General features: G+C 38.9%; 2 protein-coding genes and 1 long non-coding RNA gene across 9 annotated transcripts in view; 2 read left to right on the top strand and 1 right to left on the bottom strand.

Moving 5' to 3' along the window:
• The first annotated feature begins 362 nt into the window (after window positions 1-362).
• LOC121330238 lies at window positions 363-2016 on the top strand. The gene is made up of 3 exons (XR_005951846.1): window positions 363-751; window positions 1049-1173; window positions 1491-2016. It is a non-coding gene; the product is annotated as an uncharacterized LOC121330238 (long non-coding RNA).
• On the bottom strand, window positions 1798-10782 carry LOC121330237 (lysosomal acid phosphatase-like). 2 transcript variants are annotated; one of them, XM_041276590.1, is made up of 11 exons: window positions 10631-10782; window positions 7340-7435; window positions 6792-6878; window positions 6542-6694; window positions 6270-6368; window positions 5948-6037; window positions 5286-5418; window positions 5000-5088; window positions 4702-4808; window positions 3484-3659; window positions 1798-3073 (listed from the first exon to the last, which is right to left on the bottom strand). In XM_041276590.1, the coding sequence occupies exons 1-11, from the start codon at window positions 10748-10750 to the stop codon at window positions 3030-3032; spliced, it is 1194 nt and encodes a 397-aa protein (XP_041132524.1). In that variant the 5' UTR covers window positions 10751-10782; the 3' UTR covers window positions 1798-3029. The 2 variants fall into 2 exon arrangements, with proteins under 2 accessions (XP_041132524.1, XP_041132523.1); XM_041276589.1 differs by having other exon boundaries at window positions 1798-3153; window positions 10631-10780.
• A 1712-nt stretch (window positions 10783-12494) lies between these two features.
• LOC121330411 (activating molecule in BECN1-regulated autophagy protein 1-like) overlaps window positions 12495-21962 on the top strand; it is a 76267-nt gene continuing 66799 nt past the window's right edge. For all 6 annotated transcript variants that reach the window (XM_041276912.1, XM_041276913.1, XM_041276917.1 and 3 more), the window contains exons 1-7: window positions 12495-12715; window positions 15255-15499; window positions 17766-17824; window positions 17916-18099; window positions 18494-18666; window positions 19653-19719; window positions 19919-21435. In XM_041276912.1, coding sequence (XP_041132846.1) covers window positions 15365-15499; window positions 17766-17824; window positions 17916-18099; window positions 18494-18666; window positions 19653-19719; window positions 19919-21435 — 2135 coding nt within the window. In that variant the 5' untranslated portion in view covers window positions 12495-12715; window positions 15255-15364. The remainder of the gene's footprint in view (window positions 12716-15254; window positions 15500-17765; window positions 17825-17915; window positions 18100-18493; window positions 18667-19652; window positions 19720-19918; window positions 21436-21962) is intronic.

Below are 21962 nucleotides of genomic sequence, written 5' to 3' on the forward strand. Positions count from 1 at the left end.
GCACACAAATCAACCCCACTGTATTTACATTTAGTATGTGCATATGTCGAGTTATATGTTAAGTTCGTATTCAACCATTGTAATTTACTTTGTTTTGATAGGTTTTTAGTACTGCAGGCTGCCTATCACTTAAAAGGGTCTAAGTGCAATACTTCTGTAGAATTGTTTTTACATTTCAATTTGCTATATTAACCTAGACCATAATTCATCGGCAGTCTTCTGGTCTCTTTCTAATGACAAAGGTGAGCAGAATCCCAGGACAGCAATAGAAATTAAATGGACATTTGATGCTGTCGATTCGTCCATGTGCCCGTGGGTAAAATAAAAAACAGTAAAATAAAATAAAACATATTTTGAATCAGCAATGCTGCACTGCCATCTGCTGGACAAACCTACGCGGCGCCTTTCTGTAATGTTATGAAGGTTGTCGTGTGTCAGGCAGTGAAACAGGCGATCATCGCTCCATTCAAATTGTTATTGAGCTGTAAGAACAATTACACACCCGTAAGAAGAGGACTGAGGCCAGCGTGGCTTTGTATGTACATTGTTTAGAGAGTGGTTGTAATGTTATGTTTACAGTAGGCTGCTGAATCGATATTTGCCCATATAATAATAATAGTAATAATAATAATAATGTGCAAGAAAGAGATGACCGCTCCAGGAAGGAGAAAAAAGGAGGGGCAGTGCCCAGAGGAACCGAGCTCCGAAAAACTGAAGGTGAATAAAACGACAAGGGCACCCGGGAAAGCAGGTAGTCCATGTTTTACTTTGAAATCACTCATCAGTTCGTTTAAGACAGCTGCTAGTGTGCTTTTTTGTTTGTTTTTGGACAGTTGTCTTGAAAAGCAAATCTACTCTGTACACCAGTAGTGCAATTAAAGTCATCATTTCAAATAATTACGTCTGTAGGTCTATAACTTTATATCTGTAGCTATGTACCATACCTTAGAGCACTTATTTATTGATGGCACTGATTGATGATTGCTTGTATTGCCTTTACATACAGTAGGTAGGAATGTCCTCAACAGATCATGTTTATTTCTTTCAGTTACAAGACCTAGCTACCAAACCACTCCAGGATGCAGAGTCCTCCCAAACAGCCAAACAGAGAAGCATTATTCATTACATTAACAGGAATGCACTGGGTCAAAGCATTCCTACACCTTGCGACAGGTAAAACACTTTCATTTGGTCTTTGCTTCGCAGATGCATTTTTTGTTACATTATAACTTGGTAGCATCTGTTATGAAATGTAAACATTTCTGTTTTCCCATGGTCTTGCCACATAGTCAGATATACACACATGGTTGGTAAAACAGATATGAGAATGCTGGACTAGATCCAGAATAACTGGCTTGGAACAAATTGAGCTTTTGAGTGGGCATTCGGCGTGGTTGGTTTAAATTCTGGACTGTGAATGGCGTCTGGTCACCCAGCCTTGGCCCTACGCTGTTCTGGATTATAAAGTCACTCCGTTGTCCTCTCCACAGTGTCTCCAGCAGCTGCTTGTGCATGCCCTGGCTTCCTACAAGCTCTTCCCGACAGCCAGCCCCTTCGACCGCAGAGTGACAAGCCTGGAGTGGCACCCAATGCACCCCAGCACAGTTAAACAAGACCTGCTTCATACATGGGGTGAGCAAAACAGCAGGGATGAAGCAAAGTGTACAACTTTTTATCAAGTGCCTTTTGCAGCCATCTGCATATTCTTTTTTCTTTTTTTTTTTTTTTTAAATCGATTCTCGGAGTTGTGCCGTTTGCCGCTAATTGATAACTGACTTTTTAAAACAGGAGATATCATTCGTTGCAAATGCATTTATTTAAATTCTTTAAATTACAATTAACAAGCATGAAGTTAAATCAAAAACCCAAACCATATACCTGTCAAAATAAAATAAAATAAAATATAATAATAATTAAACTCTGTTTCCCCTTGCAAAATGTGGCAAAACTTTTTTTTGTGCAACCCATTTGTGTGTGTATGGCACTGAACTACCAAGAGCAAACTGAAATCTGTCAGTCTAGATGTTCTGGTTTCTACTTTACTTGGCATGGCCAATTCAATGTGTTAGTCAGCAAATACAATTCAATGTTTCCTTACCATACATTTCTGCTTTATTAGCTAAAAAAAACAAAACCCACTGTTGAAGTTATTAATCCTTGCATATCAAAAAATGCCCCACCTGTAAATCCAGAATGCCAATACATTCAATAAATTACATCACATTCCTGTAAATTAAGTTTCTAAGGAATTAAATTTCTATTAAACATGAGTGTTACTATAGCAACAGAAATGCATCTTTCAAGTACAGTGCACTTCCCTTCCAATTAAATAATGGGTTAGCTTCCGACAAGCATCATTTTGTGTATGAGTGCACTAATATCTGATTCTTCATTCAGTTCCATGTATGGGCCCATGTTGAAACCAACGTTATCATTCATAAATCGATTTGGGCACTAACCACAAACAAACTCACTGGGAAACAAGCTCCTGTCAAGGTCAGTGTTTTTCTCAACAGTAGCTACTCTCAAAGTCTTAGACTGGAATGAACCATATTGTAAATGGAGTGGAAGGAAGAAGCAACAGAAGGTAAGAGGTGCAGTCTTAGGGGGAAAAAAAAAAAAAACACAATACAGCATGTTAAATTGAGCACAGAATGTGTTCTCAAAAAAGTCTAGACATTCACTGCATTAAAAATTACTTTTTTTTTTTTTTTTTTTTTTAAACACACAAATTCAAGGATCGAGAACATTAGCAGCTCCCAAAGAATTAGGTTCATGTGTTTGTCCTGCGACTACATATCAAGCACCCCTTACTACCCTGAGTCAGACATCAATGCTCAATGTGGAACCAAGAAAGTGTAACTGAAAAAATACAATTTTTTTTTTGTTTTTGTTTCTTTTAAACTTTGTGATTGCTCAGTAACTTGTCTCAGCTCCCTTTCATTATGTCCTGGGGGAATTAAAAGCCATCCTCGCTGTCTGAGAGTTCTTGTTTTCCGAGAAGTGAGAGTGATTGTCAGGATGGGTCTTCACCCTCGTTTGAGACGTGCCGATACCCGTTTGCCTGAGATTTCTGCCGGCACAGAACAGTCAACAGAAGCAGAATCAGCAAGAACAGCAAGCAGCCACAAACCACCAGACCCACAATCACTTCTGTTGAAAGAGAGCAAGAAAACTGTCAAATCCTTTGATTTCAGTCTACAGAAAGAAAACTTTTTACACAAAAAGGAAACTTCATTGGGTTATTGGTTCCAGTGTTCTCTTCTAAAATAACAGTGTTTGTTCCTAAATGTTACATTCAGTGATTTGGGGATTTTTTTTTTTTTTTAAAACTTGTAAAAATTAACTTTTTCTGTTTAGCGGGAAATATCAATACTAGGTAAGTGAGTAATCTATACCCGCATACACAGCAAGTTTTATAAAGTAGAAGTAATCACGACCTGTTAAAAATCAAGCCAACAACATTGTGCTACTTTGTAGTACCTGTGTCCTGGAGCGTTCTGCCGATCTGACATTCCTTTGCCCAGTCTTCTGGAATGACGGACTTCGTGATCCTAATAAAATCCTCAAGTGGACAGTCCTGGGTACAGTTTGGCAGTTTCACAGGGTATGGATCTTTCCCGGTCTCGTTCCGATAGAACATCCCTACTGTGAAGGCCCTGAAAACAGAAACAAACAAATGGCACTTTAACTCCAGTGTGTCTTGTACTTAACTTGCTCTGTAATTCCTTCAGTACTAAGTAACTTTACAGAAAGACTACAGAAATCACCTGCCTGTGTGTTTCAAGTAGTTCTCTCCCCAATAATACAAACGTTTTGGGTGGAATTATCTTTCCTAGGTCCTAGGCCTGCATACAGGTCTTCAGTATTGAAAGAGTTAAACTCACAAACAAGTGACTAGGGGATTCTAGAAGCTCTGAAAACACAGAAGTGCCAAGAGAGTTCAGTCGACTTGTTTTGTTTGTTTCAATTCAAACTGTTTTTTTTTTTTTTTTTTTTTTTTTTTTTTTTTTAATAAAATCACTGTAATCAACTTACCAATTATATTTTCCTTCCAGGACTTTGTTAATGTTTTAGTACAATTGCAACTAATTGCTCCTACATAGCTGTAGGAAATATGAGCAAATGAGCAATAAAAGGCCCAAACTGTTTTACAATGAGAGTTTGCAGTGCAGTAAAGTCAGAGGCGAATACCAAATGAATTCATAGAAATCTCATAAAAGAGCTGTCCTAAGAAATAACCTACTGTGACATGGAGGCTCTGCATGTTTCCAGAGCCAATATAACAGATTAACTATGAATACATTAGCATATTATATCTCAGCATTGATTGTATTTCAATGCAAGAACTGTACCATAACTTTGGCTCTTCAAAACAGGCATTTCATTAATGATATAATCAAAGTGTTTAAACCTGCATTTATTTAAAGTACGCTTTTGAAAGGAGAAAAAAAAAACATAATACAAAAATTGGACAATAGAACAACATGTAGCCAGATTTCCAGGCGGAGTCTCTTGGTACTGTGCACAGATGGCTGCTGCATGCTTCAAATTGTGCAACATACCCGAGACGCAGAGAAGACTGGTCTCCAGAGTTTCTCCAATGCAGTGGATCGTGTTGCAAGACTGAAATATGAACCAACCTTTACCCTTACATAGCAAACATGCATTGATCACGTCTGGAACTGCTTGTACACTTACCCATGATCTTCTTGATACAGCTCAAAGATATGGCACGCAGCATAGGGGGCCTGTTTGCCATTGTAAACGTCAAGTGCTAGCTGCAAAGCCACAATAGTAGTGTCGTGCTAGGGAACAAAGAGCAGGAGTCATTCAAACAAGCCTGTGCTCGGGAACAAAAAGCAGGAGTCAATCAAACAAGCCCTTCCCTCTTTTACAGCTTGCTACTCTATCCACTCCCTGGGCAGTCACTTCCAGGGTAACCATTGATAGTCAAAGGTTCTTGTAAAATAAGAAGTGCCTTTAAAAACAGACTCACCGCCGAGTAGATCATCAGCTTCAGGGGATGAGTGGAGGAGATATTGGAAGCTTGTGAGATATTTTTTACAATATGCCCGAGAAGAACACCTATTGAAGACATGAAGTAGCTTAATCGTTTCATGTACGAGTGTATTGTGTATGTATGTATATATATATAAACCAAAAAAACTATGCCTGATTGACCACATGAAGCTTTGAGCCTTCCTATGCAACATCCACCAGCTGCTTTTCATTAAAGTAACCCCCCATGAAGCACAGTCCTGTGCTAATCCCTCTGCTCTCACCTCCTTGGAGACGGGCCTTCTGCTCTCTCTTGTAGATCCCGAACATGAACTCAAAGCTGAAGTCCTTCAGCTTCTTTAATTTCTGCATCACCTCCAGTGTTGCCCAAGGAGGCAGTGTCATGTTATGACATTGCTGGAAAATACAGTATGTGTGTATTAGGAACGGGACGGTTTTGAATAATTTTCCTTTAAGGTCTCACTGAACCAACACATTTTAATGACGGACCTGGTCCGACATAGGACCGCAAAGGGTTAAGGTCTATCCTGAACCGACACATTTCAATTGAAAGCTGGTTAAACTTTTTTAAATCACACAATTAGGTTGTGCTGTGTGTGTATAATCTCCAAAGTGCTTTCAGTTAAAAACAAATTGTCGCCTTTTAATCTGTAGATGGGTGGGTTTGACGTGGCCGATGCAGATCCACATTATAAACACATCAGCATAACAACAGATCGTCTTTAGGTAGCTTCAGGTAAATTATTTGCATATAAATGACAGGTAACACTGATCATTTATATGCAAATAATTTACTAATAAAACCACAACCAAAACTGTACTGGCATACACAGTTTTAGATGCCATTGCTGGGTATAGTATTCTCAGTGAATGCCACAGACATTCGCAAATAGAAAAGAAGATCAAAAAGAAACAGCAGACTCACCTCACAAAACAGAGTATCGTAGACGCTCCAGATTGACTCTACAGATACATCCTTCAACCCAGTTTCATTGCCCACCATTTCCAAAAATTTCTGAACAAAAAACAATTAAAATGTAAAACGTGAAAGCTATAAAACAGGGTAAATATGGTCTTCCTATACTAGAAACAAACATGCTTATTTTATAATGCAACAATGCACAAGTATTTACCACAGTATTGCAACAGGTAAAAAAAGAGAAAATATAAAAACTGCCCTGTGTCAATCTGAACAATTTTCAACTCAATAAAAACTTCAATCTGATTTTCAGCATCCAGCCACCTACAATATTGTTCTTCGTCATGTTCACAAATGCCTCCGTTTTCTTAGTCTCGTTCATCAGGAGATCATAACGAGGACAGTTTGGCAATGGGAACCTCAGCAACTGAAAGAGACATTTGGTTAAACAGTACACCCATCTCGTAAACAATATACATTCACATCTGTTTTATTTCTCTCTGAAAATGTGCTACTGCTTCAATATGGGGCCTTGTGTGTTATTTCAGGAATCTACGAACACAGGGGCACAGGTGTAGAGAAAATATCCAGGGTCTTTACCATGTCTTCAGTGTCTGGGACAGTGTGGACTGGAATGGGTTGCCAGGTGATGTTTGGGTTGAAGACCTCACTGCCATTGGGAGGGTACAGTCCTGCCAGGTTGGCCTCAGCGCTCATCAACGTCCTGTCATAATCTGTGCTGCGAACTGAGATCTGGGTGGGACAGGAGAACACAACTACTATTGTCCTCAGGTTCGTCAGCACTTGATTAGCAGGTATTTCCAGCCTAGGTCAACAGTGCAGGAGTTACCTCTCTCCGACTGTAGTTTTCATTAAGAAACCCTCTGTATCGTCTTTTCAGAGTCTGTCCCAACTCGAAATGCTGCCTCATCCCCACCTGAACAATACAAGAGAAACACAGGACCTTAACTACAACATCCTGTCAGTCCTTTCATCAAGTAGCTTGTGATACTGTTTACACCAGGGGTGTCCAATCACAGTCATGGGGGGCCATTCCACTTCAGGTTTAACAGGTAAAATGATATAATTAACTACTTAAGGGTCTGGATGAAGGTTGGATTGGTTCAATTAAACCTGGCTGGAACAAAGACCAAATGCAAAAAGTCACACTTTTGCCAACCCTGGTTTATGCCAATGCCTAAACACAATCATGCACAGTATATAATAAATAATTAAAACAATTTAAATAATTAGGAGACAAGCTAGAGAGAACAAAGAAGACGGTTGTGCCATATAAAAGGGATGATATACAAAAAAGTCACATTAAACAAGACCTACAGTAACCATGGTGTCTACAGTGTATATTGTTTTATCATCAGGGATTGTGCCAGGACTTACTTTGGTGAGCTGCCCAAAGCCCTGAGGCCAAGCACTCTCCTGGTGGGGATCAGTGGGAAAAGTTCTGACAGGGGACCTGTCACCATGACGATAAAGCTGAAACAAAAACAGACAGATCACTACAGCTAACCACAATCTGGGTCAGGGGTCAGAACAAACTGGCCCTTACACTGCAGTGCACATGTACTGCAGCATGTTCGGCAATGACTAAGCAATCCAGACCAGACCCCAGCTAGGCCAGCTTTGAGGAACGAACAGGCTTACTCCTACTTTCTTTTGCTCATTCAATGTTCAGGTCAACAGATTTCAAGTTCCGTTCTTACTCATCAGATACATTTCTTTATCTTTAATAATACTTTTCCATTTTTTGAAAGCAGAAATGCAACAGCGCAAACCAGCACATTCAAAACTGAACACCATGGAACAGTGCTGTACCTCAAGGCTAGTAATGTACAGCATCATAGACTCCATTAATCACTGTGGGAAAGTGTAGGAGATCACAGTTAAGGTTTCTGAGAGGAAGCAATACCAGTGGCTCAACAGGAACGAGTAAGCAACATGACCAGACGAAGACACAATCACATGTCAAACTGATCCAACTGATAACATCAGAATTTATGCAGTCTTAATGCAATCACGTCAAGAAAAAAATGACTATCATGCGGTTTCTGTAGGGATGTTGCATGTGATAAGGCTCACACAGTTTATAAGGATGATGGATAGTTTTATTACCCAATAACAGTTTACAGGTTATTTAAGTCCATTCACATAGAGTGCAATTAGCTTTAGATAAAAGTACAATACTGTGACTCCCTCTGATTCTTTATCCCACCACTAGTAAACAAATTTAGAAATCAAACAGTCGTGTTAAATCTAAAAAAGAGGCTGCAGCACAGAAGGGCAACAATCCCAGCATTTCTCTCAAGGGCTTCAACATGACACTACATTGACTGAAATTAGACCAGCTAAAGCAGTAATTCATTGCTTTGTGTCATTTCCCTCACATTTGCAGCTCAGAAGTGCTGCATGTCTGCTCAAGGCAACCGATGTGCGATTCACAGTAATCAGTATTAAAGGAGATTAATTATCACTTTACAAAGTAGGACCAGTTCAAAGCCAGTTTTGGAATGTCTTTCCCTTAAGAAATTTTAAACAGTACCAGGTTTAATTTAGTTAATTTATGCAGAGGGAAACGTACTGTCTGGTAATCACTGTGGCTTCCTGTTGCTATGAAGTATTTTCTGGTTGAATGTACTTTATAAGGTGGAATCCATTCTACAACCTTAACAAAACCCATAAAGGGCAATTCTTGCAATAAATAGCAGTTTATATCTACAAGGGTTGGGATTATCATGAATGGGTGATTTCTGTATTGTTGTGCATGTCAACTCAATACTGCACAAAATACTGTATAACTTTCCATTTGGATTCCTGCGACTCTTGCAAAATGCGTTGCATAAAAAACAGCAATGCCTGCCAAGAAACGCCCTGGGCAATCACTGGATATCATCACCACCAATATAGGCATGCTGTACTGTACAGATATTCTTACCACTCCCATCCCAAAGGTTTCAATGTTTGCATTGCAAAACTGCTCAAGCTACATTTGTTAGACCACTGAACAGTTTTGTTAGACAAATATTCTTAACATAGAAAATGCTATTGTATTGTTTCACAGACAGGTTCTTCCAGATAAGAATACAGCTCTTTGTATGTTTATTTGTTTAAACAAAGTACAGTTCCTATTAAGCAGGTGATACGCATGTTAAAAGCTGCATTATATGGTTCTGCATGTATTATATGGCAAAATGCCATTGTTCAACTCAGTACACTATCATATCCAGCAGACTGACAGGCAGTGTCACATGATGGAGCACTGTATTTAAATACTGCTTTGAATGGTTAATTACAGTGCTGTCCTCCCTGTTACAATATTTCCATGCAGTCTTTCCAGATTTATACTTCATTACCAATCGAGATTGGAAACATACACTTTTTCGTTTACTGACACTACAGTACAGGATGGGTTAAAAGTAGGCTCTACTGTACAGTAATCCCTGTTAAAGAATGTGAAATCACTTATGGGAACACCAACTCAGCCAGATCTTTGCCTCAAAAGGAAAAGAGGAATAGTTCAATTCTAAGGATACAGAGATGAAACTACTGTAAAAGAAACCAACAAAGTCATAATATGCATATGTCATATAACTTTTCTAGTTTAATCATTGGGCACACTATGCAGAACACCTTGTAGCAGCTACGCTTTACAATATCAAAACCAGAAAGCGTTTAGATATTTATAAATGTCAACGTCTGAGTGTGTTTAGATATTTATAATATCAAAGTCTAAGTGTGTTTAGATATTTATGGCAGGATATACAGTTGTAGCTTCCCTCACACACATATAATATATATATATATATATTATATATATATATATATATTATATATATATATATATATATTAATATATATATAATATGATTATTTACTGTTCCGATTGAAGGCAACACTGAGCTGACACCGAAACGTTCGTTTTAAAAGGTCAGCACATGATAGAAAGTGTTTATGACACTGCTTCTCTACACTATCCAGCTGTGAAATAAATAACTACTGGAGCTTTGCCATTCATTACATTTAAGTTCTATACATCATGCCAATGTTTCATGAATACACTGTCCAGTGTGCATTTATGGAAATCTGTTATTTTGCTGTTTGCCATTAACACATTATTAATGGATTGTAATGCCATCAGTATGATTAATTAATCTATTATTACTGATACCCAAAAATGTATTACCCTAGGTACCCAAGCTTGTGTAATTTTATATATAAACGACATTTTCTCATGCATATAAGTTATACAGCAATTTAAACAGGTTTAGCAATACATATCAGTTTGTATGTACAATAAATACATAAGTCCCATGTTATTTAACCATGTACGCGTGGGGATTTCATACTCCGCTTAAAGGGGTATTACCATTAATCAAGTAAACAGCTGTTTTCAATCATCACAGTATTATTAGGCTATTTAACCAGCTCATTGAGAAAGTATGCAAATTGAAGCAGTGACCCTATTTAGCTAAGTAAAATGCATATATTACTTCTCCTTAATGCTGAAACAAAACATAGGAAATTATATTAAAAGCATTTGGGTTTCTCCACTATACAGTGCATACCCTAATCAATGTATAATGCAATCCTGAGATTGTCATCTACTGTCCACCCTTCCACTATTCACCTACAAAAACGGTGCAATCACCATCTAAAATGCTAACAGCGACTTACCAACGTGACAAACTTCAACTGCTTTTCCCCGGCCGCTGTACTTAAAATAGCTAATGTTACAATTAAAACCAGAAAAAACGGCCTAGAACAGAAAAACTGATATGGTATTCCAGGCGCCATTATCAAACAGCAATCCGGAAGACATAAACCTGTGATTGCCGTGGCGTGGGAGGGTCGATTTAAAAAACTACCGGAAGAACGTCAAACGAATACACAGATTGTGCTGCATTTGTTGTCGTGGCAATAGCTTTTTGCATACATTTTTTCTATATACAAATACATCAAGAATTTGAAATTATTCTTAAATTGTGTTGTAAAGATGTTTTCATATCAGTAATTGTGTCACATTGTGTGTGTGTGTGTGTGTGTGTGTGTGTGTGTGTATATATATATATATATATATATATATATATATATATATATATATATATATATATATATATATATATATATCTTAACTTTAACTATGATACAATACATATATATGACTATGATAATATAATTGCTATATCGGCAATAAGGAATTAAATAATTTATAATTTTGCCAAAACATAACTATGTGATGTGGGCTAACTCTTACTCTGAAAAAATCAGAAGGGCCCGTTTCCCGTTGGTGTCCACAGCTGTTTTTCAAAATGTAACACTACTGCCAACGATTCTTTGGCTGCATAAACGACATATATGTATTTTAAACAGATACTTAAAAGGTATAATATTATATATTGTATAAGCTGTTCATATGACATTGTATATAATTATATATTGACTATATATATATATTATATGATATTATATATATAATATATATACAGTTGGAAGCTTTTGTTTATATAATGAACAACAGAACAAACTCTTCATAACCACTGATCAATATAGACCAGTGTTCTGAACTCTTCATAACCACTGATCAATATAGACCAGTGTTCTGAACTCTTCATAACCACTGATCAATATAGACCAGTGTTCTGAACTCTTCATAACCACTGATCAATAGACCAGTGAACTCATAACCACTGATCAATATAGAACTCTTCATAACCACTGATCAATATAGACCAGTGTTCTGAACTCTTCATAACCACTGATCAATATAGACCAGTGTTCTGAACTCTTCATAACCACTGATCAATATAGACCAGTGTTCTGAACTCATCATAACCACTGATCAATATAGACCAGTGTTCTGAACTCATCATAACCACTGATCAATATAGACCGGTGTTCTGAACTCATCATAACCACTGATCAATATAGACCGGTGTTCTGAACTCATCATAACCACTGATCAATATAGACCGGTGTTCTGAACTCTTCATAACCACTGATCAATATAGACCGGTGTTCTGAACTCATCATAACCACTGATCAATATAGACCGGTGTTCTGAACTCTTCATAACCACTGATCAATATAGACCGGTGTTCTGAACTCATCATAACCACTGATCAATATAGACCGGTGTTCTGAACTCATCATAACCACTGATCAATATAGACCGGTGTTCTGAACTCATCATAACCACTGATCAATATAGACCGGTGTTCTGAACTCTTCATAACCACTGATCAATATAGACCGGTGTTCTGAACTCATCATAACCACTGATCAATATAGACCGGTGTTCTGAACTCATCATAACCACTGATCAATATAGACCGGTGTTCTGAACTCTTCATAACCACTGATCAATATAGACCGGTGTTCTGAACTCATCATAACCACTGATCAATATAGACCGGTGTTCTGAACTCATCATAACCACTGATCAATATAGACCGGTGTTCAGAACCCAAGCATTCGAGGCGGACCTCGCTTTCCCATCCCTGTTTTCTGCTCTCGATTAAGCAACGCAACCCAAGCCACTCGGCGCTCGGTTTTTACTGTCTGCCTATTTGAATGTATTCAGTACTGTGTTCTCACAAGCTGTAACCTTAATGTTTTTTTTTTAAGAAAATCGTTTTAAAAATCGTCAAGGGAGACGATATTAATGTAATTGATATACATAACTGTAACCCCTTTTGAGCGAATTATTTTTATCTAGGATTTCCAGGTATCCCGCGACTTTCAGAAATTACAGAAAAAAAGGTAGGCCGAGGCCTTTGGGTGTGTTGATGTATTTGGTTTAATGTTTTTAAAATGCATTCCTGGTAAATAATGTGTTTTGTACATACCGGGCACGACAGTGTATTGTTGACTATTATGAATTTAATGTATTTTTTTGTTTAATATTCGGTTGATGGGAAGTATTTGTATTTTTAGCTTTATTTTTGTGTTGACGTTGTGTTTTTTTTTTTTTTTTTTTTTTTAAATAAAGAATCAACTGATCGCCAACTATTGCGTTATAGGAAGTTTAGAGAAGCCTGTTATTACCATTTATGTAAGTCGCAGGTTTATTGGTATGTGTTTTTGTTAATAAATCTAATGTTTGTGTTCGAGACCAGTTGAAAAAGGAATGTACACATTATTATTTAAAACCTGCTGTATTTTATTTGTAAACCTTTCGTATTCAATTTCAGTTTGTCCTATTTAGCTAAATATTTCCACGAGACCGCGTTTAATCGTTTGTTTCTTTAACATTTTTTTTTTTAATTTATTATTTTTAAAGACCGTGTTTGGTTTAGTTCCAATTCCTATTAAAACGAATTGATCAAAAAAGCATCCACCTTATTACTTCTGGCAACACATTTTGGCCTTTGTGATGTTGGTAATTTGAGACCAGATTAACTCAAGAGCTATTTATATTGGGGGCGTTGAAATAGTTTTTCTTTTCTGCCTTAGCTGTAGTGCAGGCTTTTTTTTTATAGCCTTGTAGTAATGTGAATGTTTCAATATTAAGTGTCATCATCTGTTTAGTTGGTTACTGGCAACACATTTATGGAGATCGATATAAACTATAATAACTGTTACTGAATTAAAATGGAAGTACTTTTTGGGGGATTTTGTACTGCACTTCTACAAGATTTCACGGGAAGTAATACAGGGATTAGATGCATTTTTATATGAGGTTGTTATTGATAATGCTGCAATGCACTGCCGGGTCTTTGGGCTCCATGTTCTTGTGGTAACGTCATAAGCATAACATAATTATGATCAACTTCGTCTATGAAGTTTTGTGTGTCACCCTTTAGGTCATATGGCAGCCATGGGACTGTACTATAGATGGTTGCCCAGTCATTGCCTGACACAACTTTTAGCACAACCAGAGGTTTTAAAGGGTTGTTTGCAGACTGGAGAGTTGAATTGATGAGTCAGATTATTGTATCTCCACTGATGGTCAAACACCTATATCATTTTTTCAATGCATCGCTGTTTTGCAAAACAGTGGTCAAAATAAAATCGGAGAGAGAAAGGCTTTAGTGAGTTACAGGAAAATAATTTCATCCAGGGTTTCTGTGATATCCATAAATTACAAGACCGAAGGAATCGGAGATGGACTTGTTTTCCTATAACTCACTGAAGCCTCTGTATTCTAGATAGATGTAGATGTGCTGCAGTAAAGAGCACCAAGGGACTTTGACCATTCAAGCCCTCAACTAATTGGCTTCATTTGACTGTGTATGAAGGGAAATATCTCTGATGATGCTGTTTTTTTAAGGTATTTATTTTAAAATTGTCCTCTAGAAAGGTTCCATTCATATGGTATTTTGAAACAGGGTCCCTTTTATACCAAAGATTCTTTTACATTCCAGTCTGTGGTGTCAGGGTGAGTTTATCCGATATTGCATAATAGTTATCTATGCAAAACTAACATTACTTCATTTCCTTACTGCTTTTAGCAGCAGTCAGGTATGTTAGTTATTAGAAGGACCTGACGTCTCAAGTCTGATTATCAATAGGTTTTGCTGTCATTCTGTTGATCGTGTGAGTCAATACTATTAAAAGTTCATATTATTGCTAGTCATTAACACGTCGAACAAGAGAGCAAATAAGACGGCAGCAATGGTAAATCACTGCATTCTTCTATGGTGAAAAACTTAGATCTGAGGCACTGTGCTCAGATGCAGCTTTCATGAATTAAGTAAGTTAATTATGTTATCTGACGATGCAGAAACAAGCTCAAAGCTATTTTTCTAGCTATACATTTCTAGCTGTACGTTCCTTAAAATAAATTGATTGCTTTTCTGTGTAAAGGATGTAGTCACTAAAGACTTTACAGTCCGGAAATACACCTCTTGTTAAATTTAGCAAGTAACAAGGCAGAATTAGCAAAGAAACAATTGGGAGGATTAATTCTGCATTTACATTAAAAGGGGAGCTATTTAAATTACAATCGGGTGATAGACAACGAGCATGATTCTCACCACAGTGCTGGACATTTTTTTTCTCAACTGTAATATTATTGTTAGGTTTTCCTGCTTATTTTAATAGCAGCAATGAGTCAGTGATAAACATTGACAGGAGATATATATATATATAAAAATACATAAAATTTAGCTCAAAGAGCCTGATGTTTTCTCGTTTCTCGGTCGACGTCACACATACATATGTGTGTGTATATATATATATATATATATATATATATATATATATATATATATATATATATATATATATAATGGCTATATATATATGACATACACCTATGAGGACCTATTGATCTCTTTCATATTTCATTTCTCTCTAGCGTCATATGAGCCCTGTCCTGTGGGATTCTGTATGGCCTGTTTTTAGCTGGCCAGACTACCTGATCCGTAGCCCAGGTCCAGAGGCTGGCGTGGGGCTCCTCGGTTGGCTATGAAGGTCATCCATCAGAAGAACTCGGTGCAGATCCTGTCGGGGCGAGAGCGAGGTGCCCAAGGCTTTGGCTCTCAGCGCCTGCTGCAGCAACTTGTGGAGGATAAAACCCGTTGGATGAAATGGGAAAGTCAGGTAAGAGCAGAGATGCCAACTGCCACGATTTGGCTCAGACAGCTGCTAATTTGGAGGTTCTGCTACAGCGCTACAAGGAAGGGGTATAATACTACAATTATTTATTAAATAAGTAAATGATGGAGACTCATGGACGTTTATGAAATATCATTTCAATACCATCTGTTTCCTGTTAAACTTTTTTAACGAATGAATGGTTCTTAAATAAAACTGTATTTCACTGTCAGTGTATTGTGCCATTTTAACTGACATACTAAAAGCTCTGAGCCAGGTTGCTTAGTAACCAGTTTAGGGGTCCTTCAGAAACCGCTGCGCAAATGTCGCTTTGCTTGGTTTTTAGTGGTTCTGTGATTTTAGTATAGAACATTGAACTTAACCAACACAACTTGAAATTCTACCTTACCAAAAAAATGCTTTTTTCACAGTTTAGCTAATGATGTTGAACTAGCTCGTTGCCTTACTTTGCAATGCAGTCGTTCACACTTTCAATTTTTTCAGCGCTGTCAATTGATTTAAACATACATGCAGGTGCAACTCTACTGCCCGATTTTGTCAGCCTGCAGATGCATTTTTCAATCCCTGTCGGGTCTTTGCCTCAAATCATTCGAAGTATCTCAACATAGCTGAGAAATAAGTGTTTGAGGACATTCTGCTGTTTGAAGACAACTGTGTAGCACAGTGTGAATACTGTGCTTACTACGAAATCATCAGTGAAATGAAATGTCTAATTTTATGTTATGTAGGTAATGTATGTTGGATTAAATAAATAAATAAACATTGAATTTTCATGCCTGTGACTTCACACAACATTTCCCCCTTCTTCCGTGATTTTGAACAAATTTACTGTGACTGCGCCGTGATTTTTAGTCCAAATTTCCGTGACAGCCTTACTTATCAGTTATTAAAATAGGAATCGCTAATCAATCAAAAAATTTCACTCCCCTCCATCTAAAACATCGAGGTTGGCTTGTCAGAAATATCGAGAGGAATTTACCATAGAATGGTCATTCATTAAAAGAAGTGGAGTATCTGAATCTCACGTCTGCCGTGAATACATACTGTAGGCAGACTGCCGGGCAGACTTCTCTGTGAAACGTGGTGGGTGTCATGACTGTATCAGTCGCATAGGTGTGAGGAATCACCAGCAAAAGCATAATCTGACACTCCCCATCACTGTGTTTGTGCAAATGGGTTTTGAGGTTTAACTCTCTTTAAATAATGAATTAATTAATTATTGGATACTAAACTGCATTTTGTGTTTTGATAGTTGCAGAGAGGTAAAAATGTAAATAAAAAACTATGTTAAATCTTTCTTGGTGTTATTTTGATAGTTATTTTTATGAAGTTTAGAGATTGAATATTTCAGTCCAGGTTTGACATCACTTACTGTTCATTACTAATATTTAAATCCAGAATAAAGAGAATTCCAAATTTAAATAAATAAATAAATCAGTGTTGAAGTATTTTCTATTGGGGTTGTTAATTTCTACATGCCATGTGTTTACAATTACCAAAATTTATAGATTGAAATGCAAAAATGAGATAATTGGCTTGTCAGACCCTAAGAATCTTTTAATTTCTAGGGCTAGCAGCCCCTGGCTGTTAGAAATAAATAAATACATACATAAATAAATATTTTGCTACTGTATTTCCACTACTATTTTCTGCTTTCATAAGTTGGCATCTCTGCAAGAGAAGGGGGAGGAGTAAGAGTGAAATAGAGTAGTTCTAAAGTACGAGTTGCACTGTTCAGCAGGTATGCAGGTAGGTTTAGTGCTGAGGATATCTATTTTGAAGCTACCAGGGTCGGGGTCAATTCCTGTTTTTCAATTGTAATGCACAGTAAAATAAATTCCTAATTCTACAAGCTGCAATTATGTTCCCACTGTCGCATATACATTGTATTACTATTTTGCTAACAAGCATAAAATACAAAACTAACCTAACCACTAGCAATGCGTGATGGAATCAGGTTTGTGTGTTTCTGTTCAGCATGTTGTATGCTGGCTGTTGTGTCTCAATTTCTCCTTAGAATTTCATTATTATTCATCCGCCTCCCCCTAAGCTGGAAAAAGTGACCCCTGGAAGTTGCACAGGAAACTCAAATATTAGCCCATTGCTGTGTGCCAATTGGGGTGCTGGACAAGTGAAATGTTATTCATTAAAAAAAAGGCTCTGTACCTAGTCATGGGTCATGCTTTTTAATGTTTAATCTTGTCTGAGTGCATATGCTGATTGATTTGAGTTTTCTATTTTGTTTTAACAGAAAGTGGAATTGCCAGACAGCCCTCGCTCAACCTTCCTCTTGGCTTTCAGCCCGGACAGGTAAGCATAACTATTAAAATATACACCATGGGCCTCAGTAGGAGTTGTAGGTGTGAATTTGAATTTACTGAACCATGACTTATGTCTTTAGGACGTTAATGGCTTCCACCCATGTGAATCATAATATCTACATCACTGAGGTGAGGACAGGGAAATGCATTCACTCCCTGGTGGGTCACCGTCGCACTCCCTGGTGTGTGACCTTTCACCCCATCATATCGGGGCTTGTGGCATCCGGGTGTCTGGATGGAGAAGTCCGCATTTGGGATTTACATGTGAGTATCCTCTTTTATTTTATATAGCACAAGCTTTCCCGTTGGGTCTGTAAGTTGCTTGCTAATTTTTATTAAAAAGCAATCATAAGTTACATTTTTATGCTGTTTTTTAGGCAGTAGCAGCAAAGACTTGTTGTTACTTCATATTGTTTCAGTTTAAAAACTGTTGTTCTGATTTGTGGTGTATCTTTTTTCTTTAGCCTCGATCGCTAACAGCTGCCGAGTCATTCTAGAAGTTTAATTTTTGCTAAAGAGCTGTACAGTATTTGCTATTAAACTTAACATTCATTTCTGTCTGGAAAGCGAAAGAGGAAGGACAGATCCTAGACGGTTTTATCAGTTGGTTTTATTAATGCTGCTGCTGTTTTTTCTCTCCCCTGTTCCCTTGTCCCAGGGTGGTAGCGAGAGCTGGTTCACAGAGAGCAATGTGGCAATAGCATCCCTGGCCTTTCATCCCACAGCACAGCTCCTGCTCATTGCCACAAATAACGAGATTCATTTTTGGGACTGGAGCCGACGAGAACCTTTTGCGGTGGTGAAAACCGCCAGTGAAATGGAGCGAGTCAGGTCAGGAACTACTACAGGGGGCTAACAGACAGGCATGTAGAGTGGGACCCCTGTTAAGGGGCTGTTTCAGTGCAGACCTCCAGTAAAAAGGGACTAGGAAACAGCTTCACACATGTGACATTGATTTTGATAAAATGTAACATTTATAATGGACACCATTATAGGGCATTTAGTCTTTACAATAAATTTTGCTGTGTTTTGGAATGCTTATTTTACAAAATGTATTCATGAAATTGGGAAGAGTTTAAAATTTCTTTATGATATATTGGGTTTGCATGTGATGCCATTTTGCCAAATGTGTAAGTATCTGGCACTGCCACAGCTGCTCGGACTTTGCTCATAAAAAGAAATAAGGGACCGATATCTTTGATCTGAACTGGACTGTAATGCTGTTGACAAATTGCAATCATAGGGCTACTGATTTTTTGGATTATCCATTTTTGAAAAATGAAACTTGCTGTTTCCAAGAGTGGAACATCGGTAGCCCTGCGGCTTCCTGTTCAGTGTTTACATTTCTACAAGTTTGTTTTTTGTTCATAGAAAAAAAAAATTAAGTTGTCCAATTTATAAGAAATCCTGTTTTTAAATCTATTTTTAAATATGTTTAATCATGTTGATTTGCTGAATTGTGGGGTTTGTTGGTTGAAGTCGCCTGCTGTAAATAAGCTTAACTAAGCTCAAGAGTACATTAGGTACTATATCTTTGATAGCAATATACATTTCAGCCTGACTTACTATGCAGCATCTACTAAACAGTATACAGTGTATATCTAGTAAAGCCTAGTGACAATGTTATTGCAGACCGCAAACAATTTCACCTAGACGACATGCAGTAGCTAGAAAGCTAAATGTTTGCAGTTTAAGTGTTCAGATGACCCAGACCACTTTATTAACCATAACCTAGGTCTGTGTCCGGCTCATCTTTATTTTAATTTTTTTTTATTACGAGGAAATTGTTTTTATATTTTATTTTATTGCTGTTTCAGGTTGGTGAGGTTTGATCCTTTGGGCCACAATCTTCTGACAGCGATTGTGAATCCTTCAAACCAACAGGTAATCATCCCCGGTTATTCGCTATTCTTAAATTCATCGCAGTATTGTTAGTATAGTTGTACTACATGAAAGAAAATCTATAAAGTGTACTTGAACTGTGTTGTGAACCTAGCAAAACACCAGGTAGTTAAGCATTCTATTAAAATGGGGTATTATGAAAATGTTTGATTCCTATTGACATGAGACTTATTGTTGTCAGAATGATGATGACTCGGAGATCCCTATGGACAGTGTTGAGATGCCCCACTTAAGGCAGCGCTCGTTCCTGCAGTCTCAGCCTGTGCGTCGGACCCCTCTTCTTCACAACTTCCTCCACATGTTGTCATCGCGGACCTCGGGGACGCAGGCTGGGGAGCAGAGCCAGAGCGAGGACAGCGGCGTACCCCCAAGCCTGCCCTCCGGAGAGGGCAGCCGTTACACTTCCATCAGGGACCGGCCTGCCTACCAGGGATGCGTCCAGCACTTGGGAATGGTCTGCTTCTGCAGCCGCTGCTCCGTGGTCCGTCCGTCCTCTTCGTCCCCACTACAGAGTGAGGACAGCGCTGTCCCGGCTTCCTCCGACCTCTCTGCAGCCTCCTCCTTCTCCTCGGCTCGGACGGAGCCTCGTCTCCCTCCTGAGCGGCCCGCAGGTCAGCACGAACAGCGGGTGATTGAGCGACCCTCCGCCTTCATCACTGTGCATGGCAGCATGGCCAGCAACTCCCTTCGGAACCTCTCCTCCGGGCCTGGACGCAGGGGACTCTTAGGGCTGGCGTCTAACCAACCCATGGGTCACCAGCAATTGAGCAGAGACCCTTCAGGGCGATTGGCTGGCACCGACTGGACTGGGAGCATGTTGAACATCCGGACAGAATCTGGGGGTGGTGCAGGGGGCAGTGGAAGTGGCAATGGCAGCGGGGGCGGCATGCCCCCGCCGAGGACTAGCGCCTCTTCTGTCAGCTTGCTCTCTGTGCTTAGGCAGCAGGAAGGGAGTTCCCAAGCTCCCGTTTACACCTCAGCCACAGAAGGGAGAGGGTTCCCTGGGCCAAGCAACAGTGGCTCGGCAGGGACAGGAGGAGGGGGGACCCAGAGCAGCCAGCCTTCCATTCGTAATGTCCTCCAGTGCAACCTGAGCCGCTACTTCATGGAGTACGACCGCATGCAGGACATTGACCAGGGAATGAGCCAGGGGGAGGCCAGCCATGCTCAGGAAACACAGGAGCTGCTCAACAATAACATTGACCCTGACAGACCAGGGCCCTCCCATTACCAGCCTCCCCACAGCAGCGAAAACAACTCCAACATGTCCCAGGGACATCTAAACAGGTGCCGGGCTTGCCATAACTTACTGACCTTTAACCACGACACCCAACGGTGGGAGAGGACTGGCCAAGCTGCGTCTTCGGCCAATGAGGAAAGCACTTCTTGGCAACCTCCAAACCCGCCCTTTGAAGGTTTAGGGCAAGGGGCGAGCCAGCCGCAGACTCCTGAGAGGAGAAGCAGCACTGGGGGCCCAGATCTGAGTAGTGGAGCTCCCAGCAATGAGAGCAGCTTCCCCAGGCAAGGCTCTTCCAATCCACAAGCAGAGCAGACAGTAGGGCTGGTGTACAACCAGGAAATTGGACAGTGGGAACGAGTTTACGGGCAATCCGCTTCGAGCCGAACCGGGAATGTATCACAAGAGGCCTTAAACCAAGAAATGCCTGAAGAGAATTCGGATGAAGATTCTCTTAGGAGGTAAGGAATAAATGTTTCTCTTACAGATTTTATCTTTTAGTGGATCTACTGGAGGGGGAGTAGTAGTATTTTGCTGGTTTGCATTGTGACATTTGTGACCAGCACAGGTACATCTCAAGAGTGCAGCACTAATACAAAGAGACATTTACCAAGATAAAAATAATAATACAAATGCTTGTAAAAAGACAAATTACCATTGGGCTTATTTTTTTTTTTTTTTTTTTTTCAGTATTACATGCAGGACAGCTGTTAAGATTAACTTTTAGAAATGTGCATGGATGAATCTACTGATTTTAATCTACCGGTTAATCAACTAATGCCCATAAATGATCAATAATTTGAATCGAGTGACAGCCCTCATTTCAATACATACTTTGGTGTGTGTGTGGTTTTTTCCTTCTTTTGTAGTTGTCTTTGCGATGTTAATACATGATTTACTTATTTAGGGTTTTATTTGCTTAGAAATTACTAACCAGGGCTGTTTGTGTGTGTAGATGTGGTTTAAACGATGACCCCTGCTTAGCATT

The sequence above is a fragment of the Polyodon spathula genome, chromosome 17, assembly GCF_017654505.1.
Source record: "Polyodon spathula isolate WHYD16114869_AA chromosome 17, ASM1765450v1, whole genome shotgun sequence".
Classification (NCBI taxonomy): Eukaryota; Metazoa; Chordata; class Actinopteri; order Acipenseriformes; family Polyodontidae; genus Polyodon; species Polyodon spathula.

Coding starts and splice junctions, on each gene's coding strand:
- LOC121330237 (XM_041276589.1), bottom strand. CDS start 10,750: ATGGCGCCTGGAATACCATATCAGTTTTTCTGTTCTAGGCCGTTTTTT. Junction 6,038..6,269: donor ACATGACGAAGAACAATATT/GTAGGTGGCTGG, acceptor TTTTTTGTTCAG/AAATTTTTGGAAATGGTGGG. Junction 4,809..4,999: donor AGCTGATGATCTACTCGGCG/GTGAGTCTGTTT, acceptor TTTGTTCCCTAG/CACGACACTACTATTGTGGC.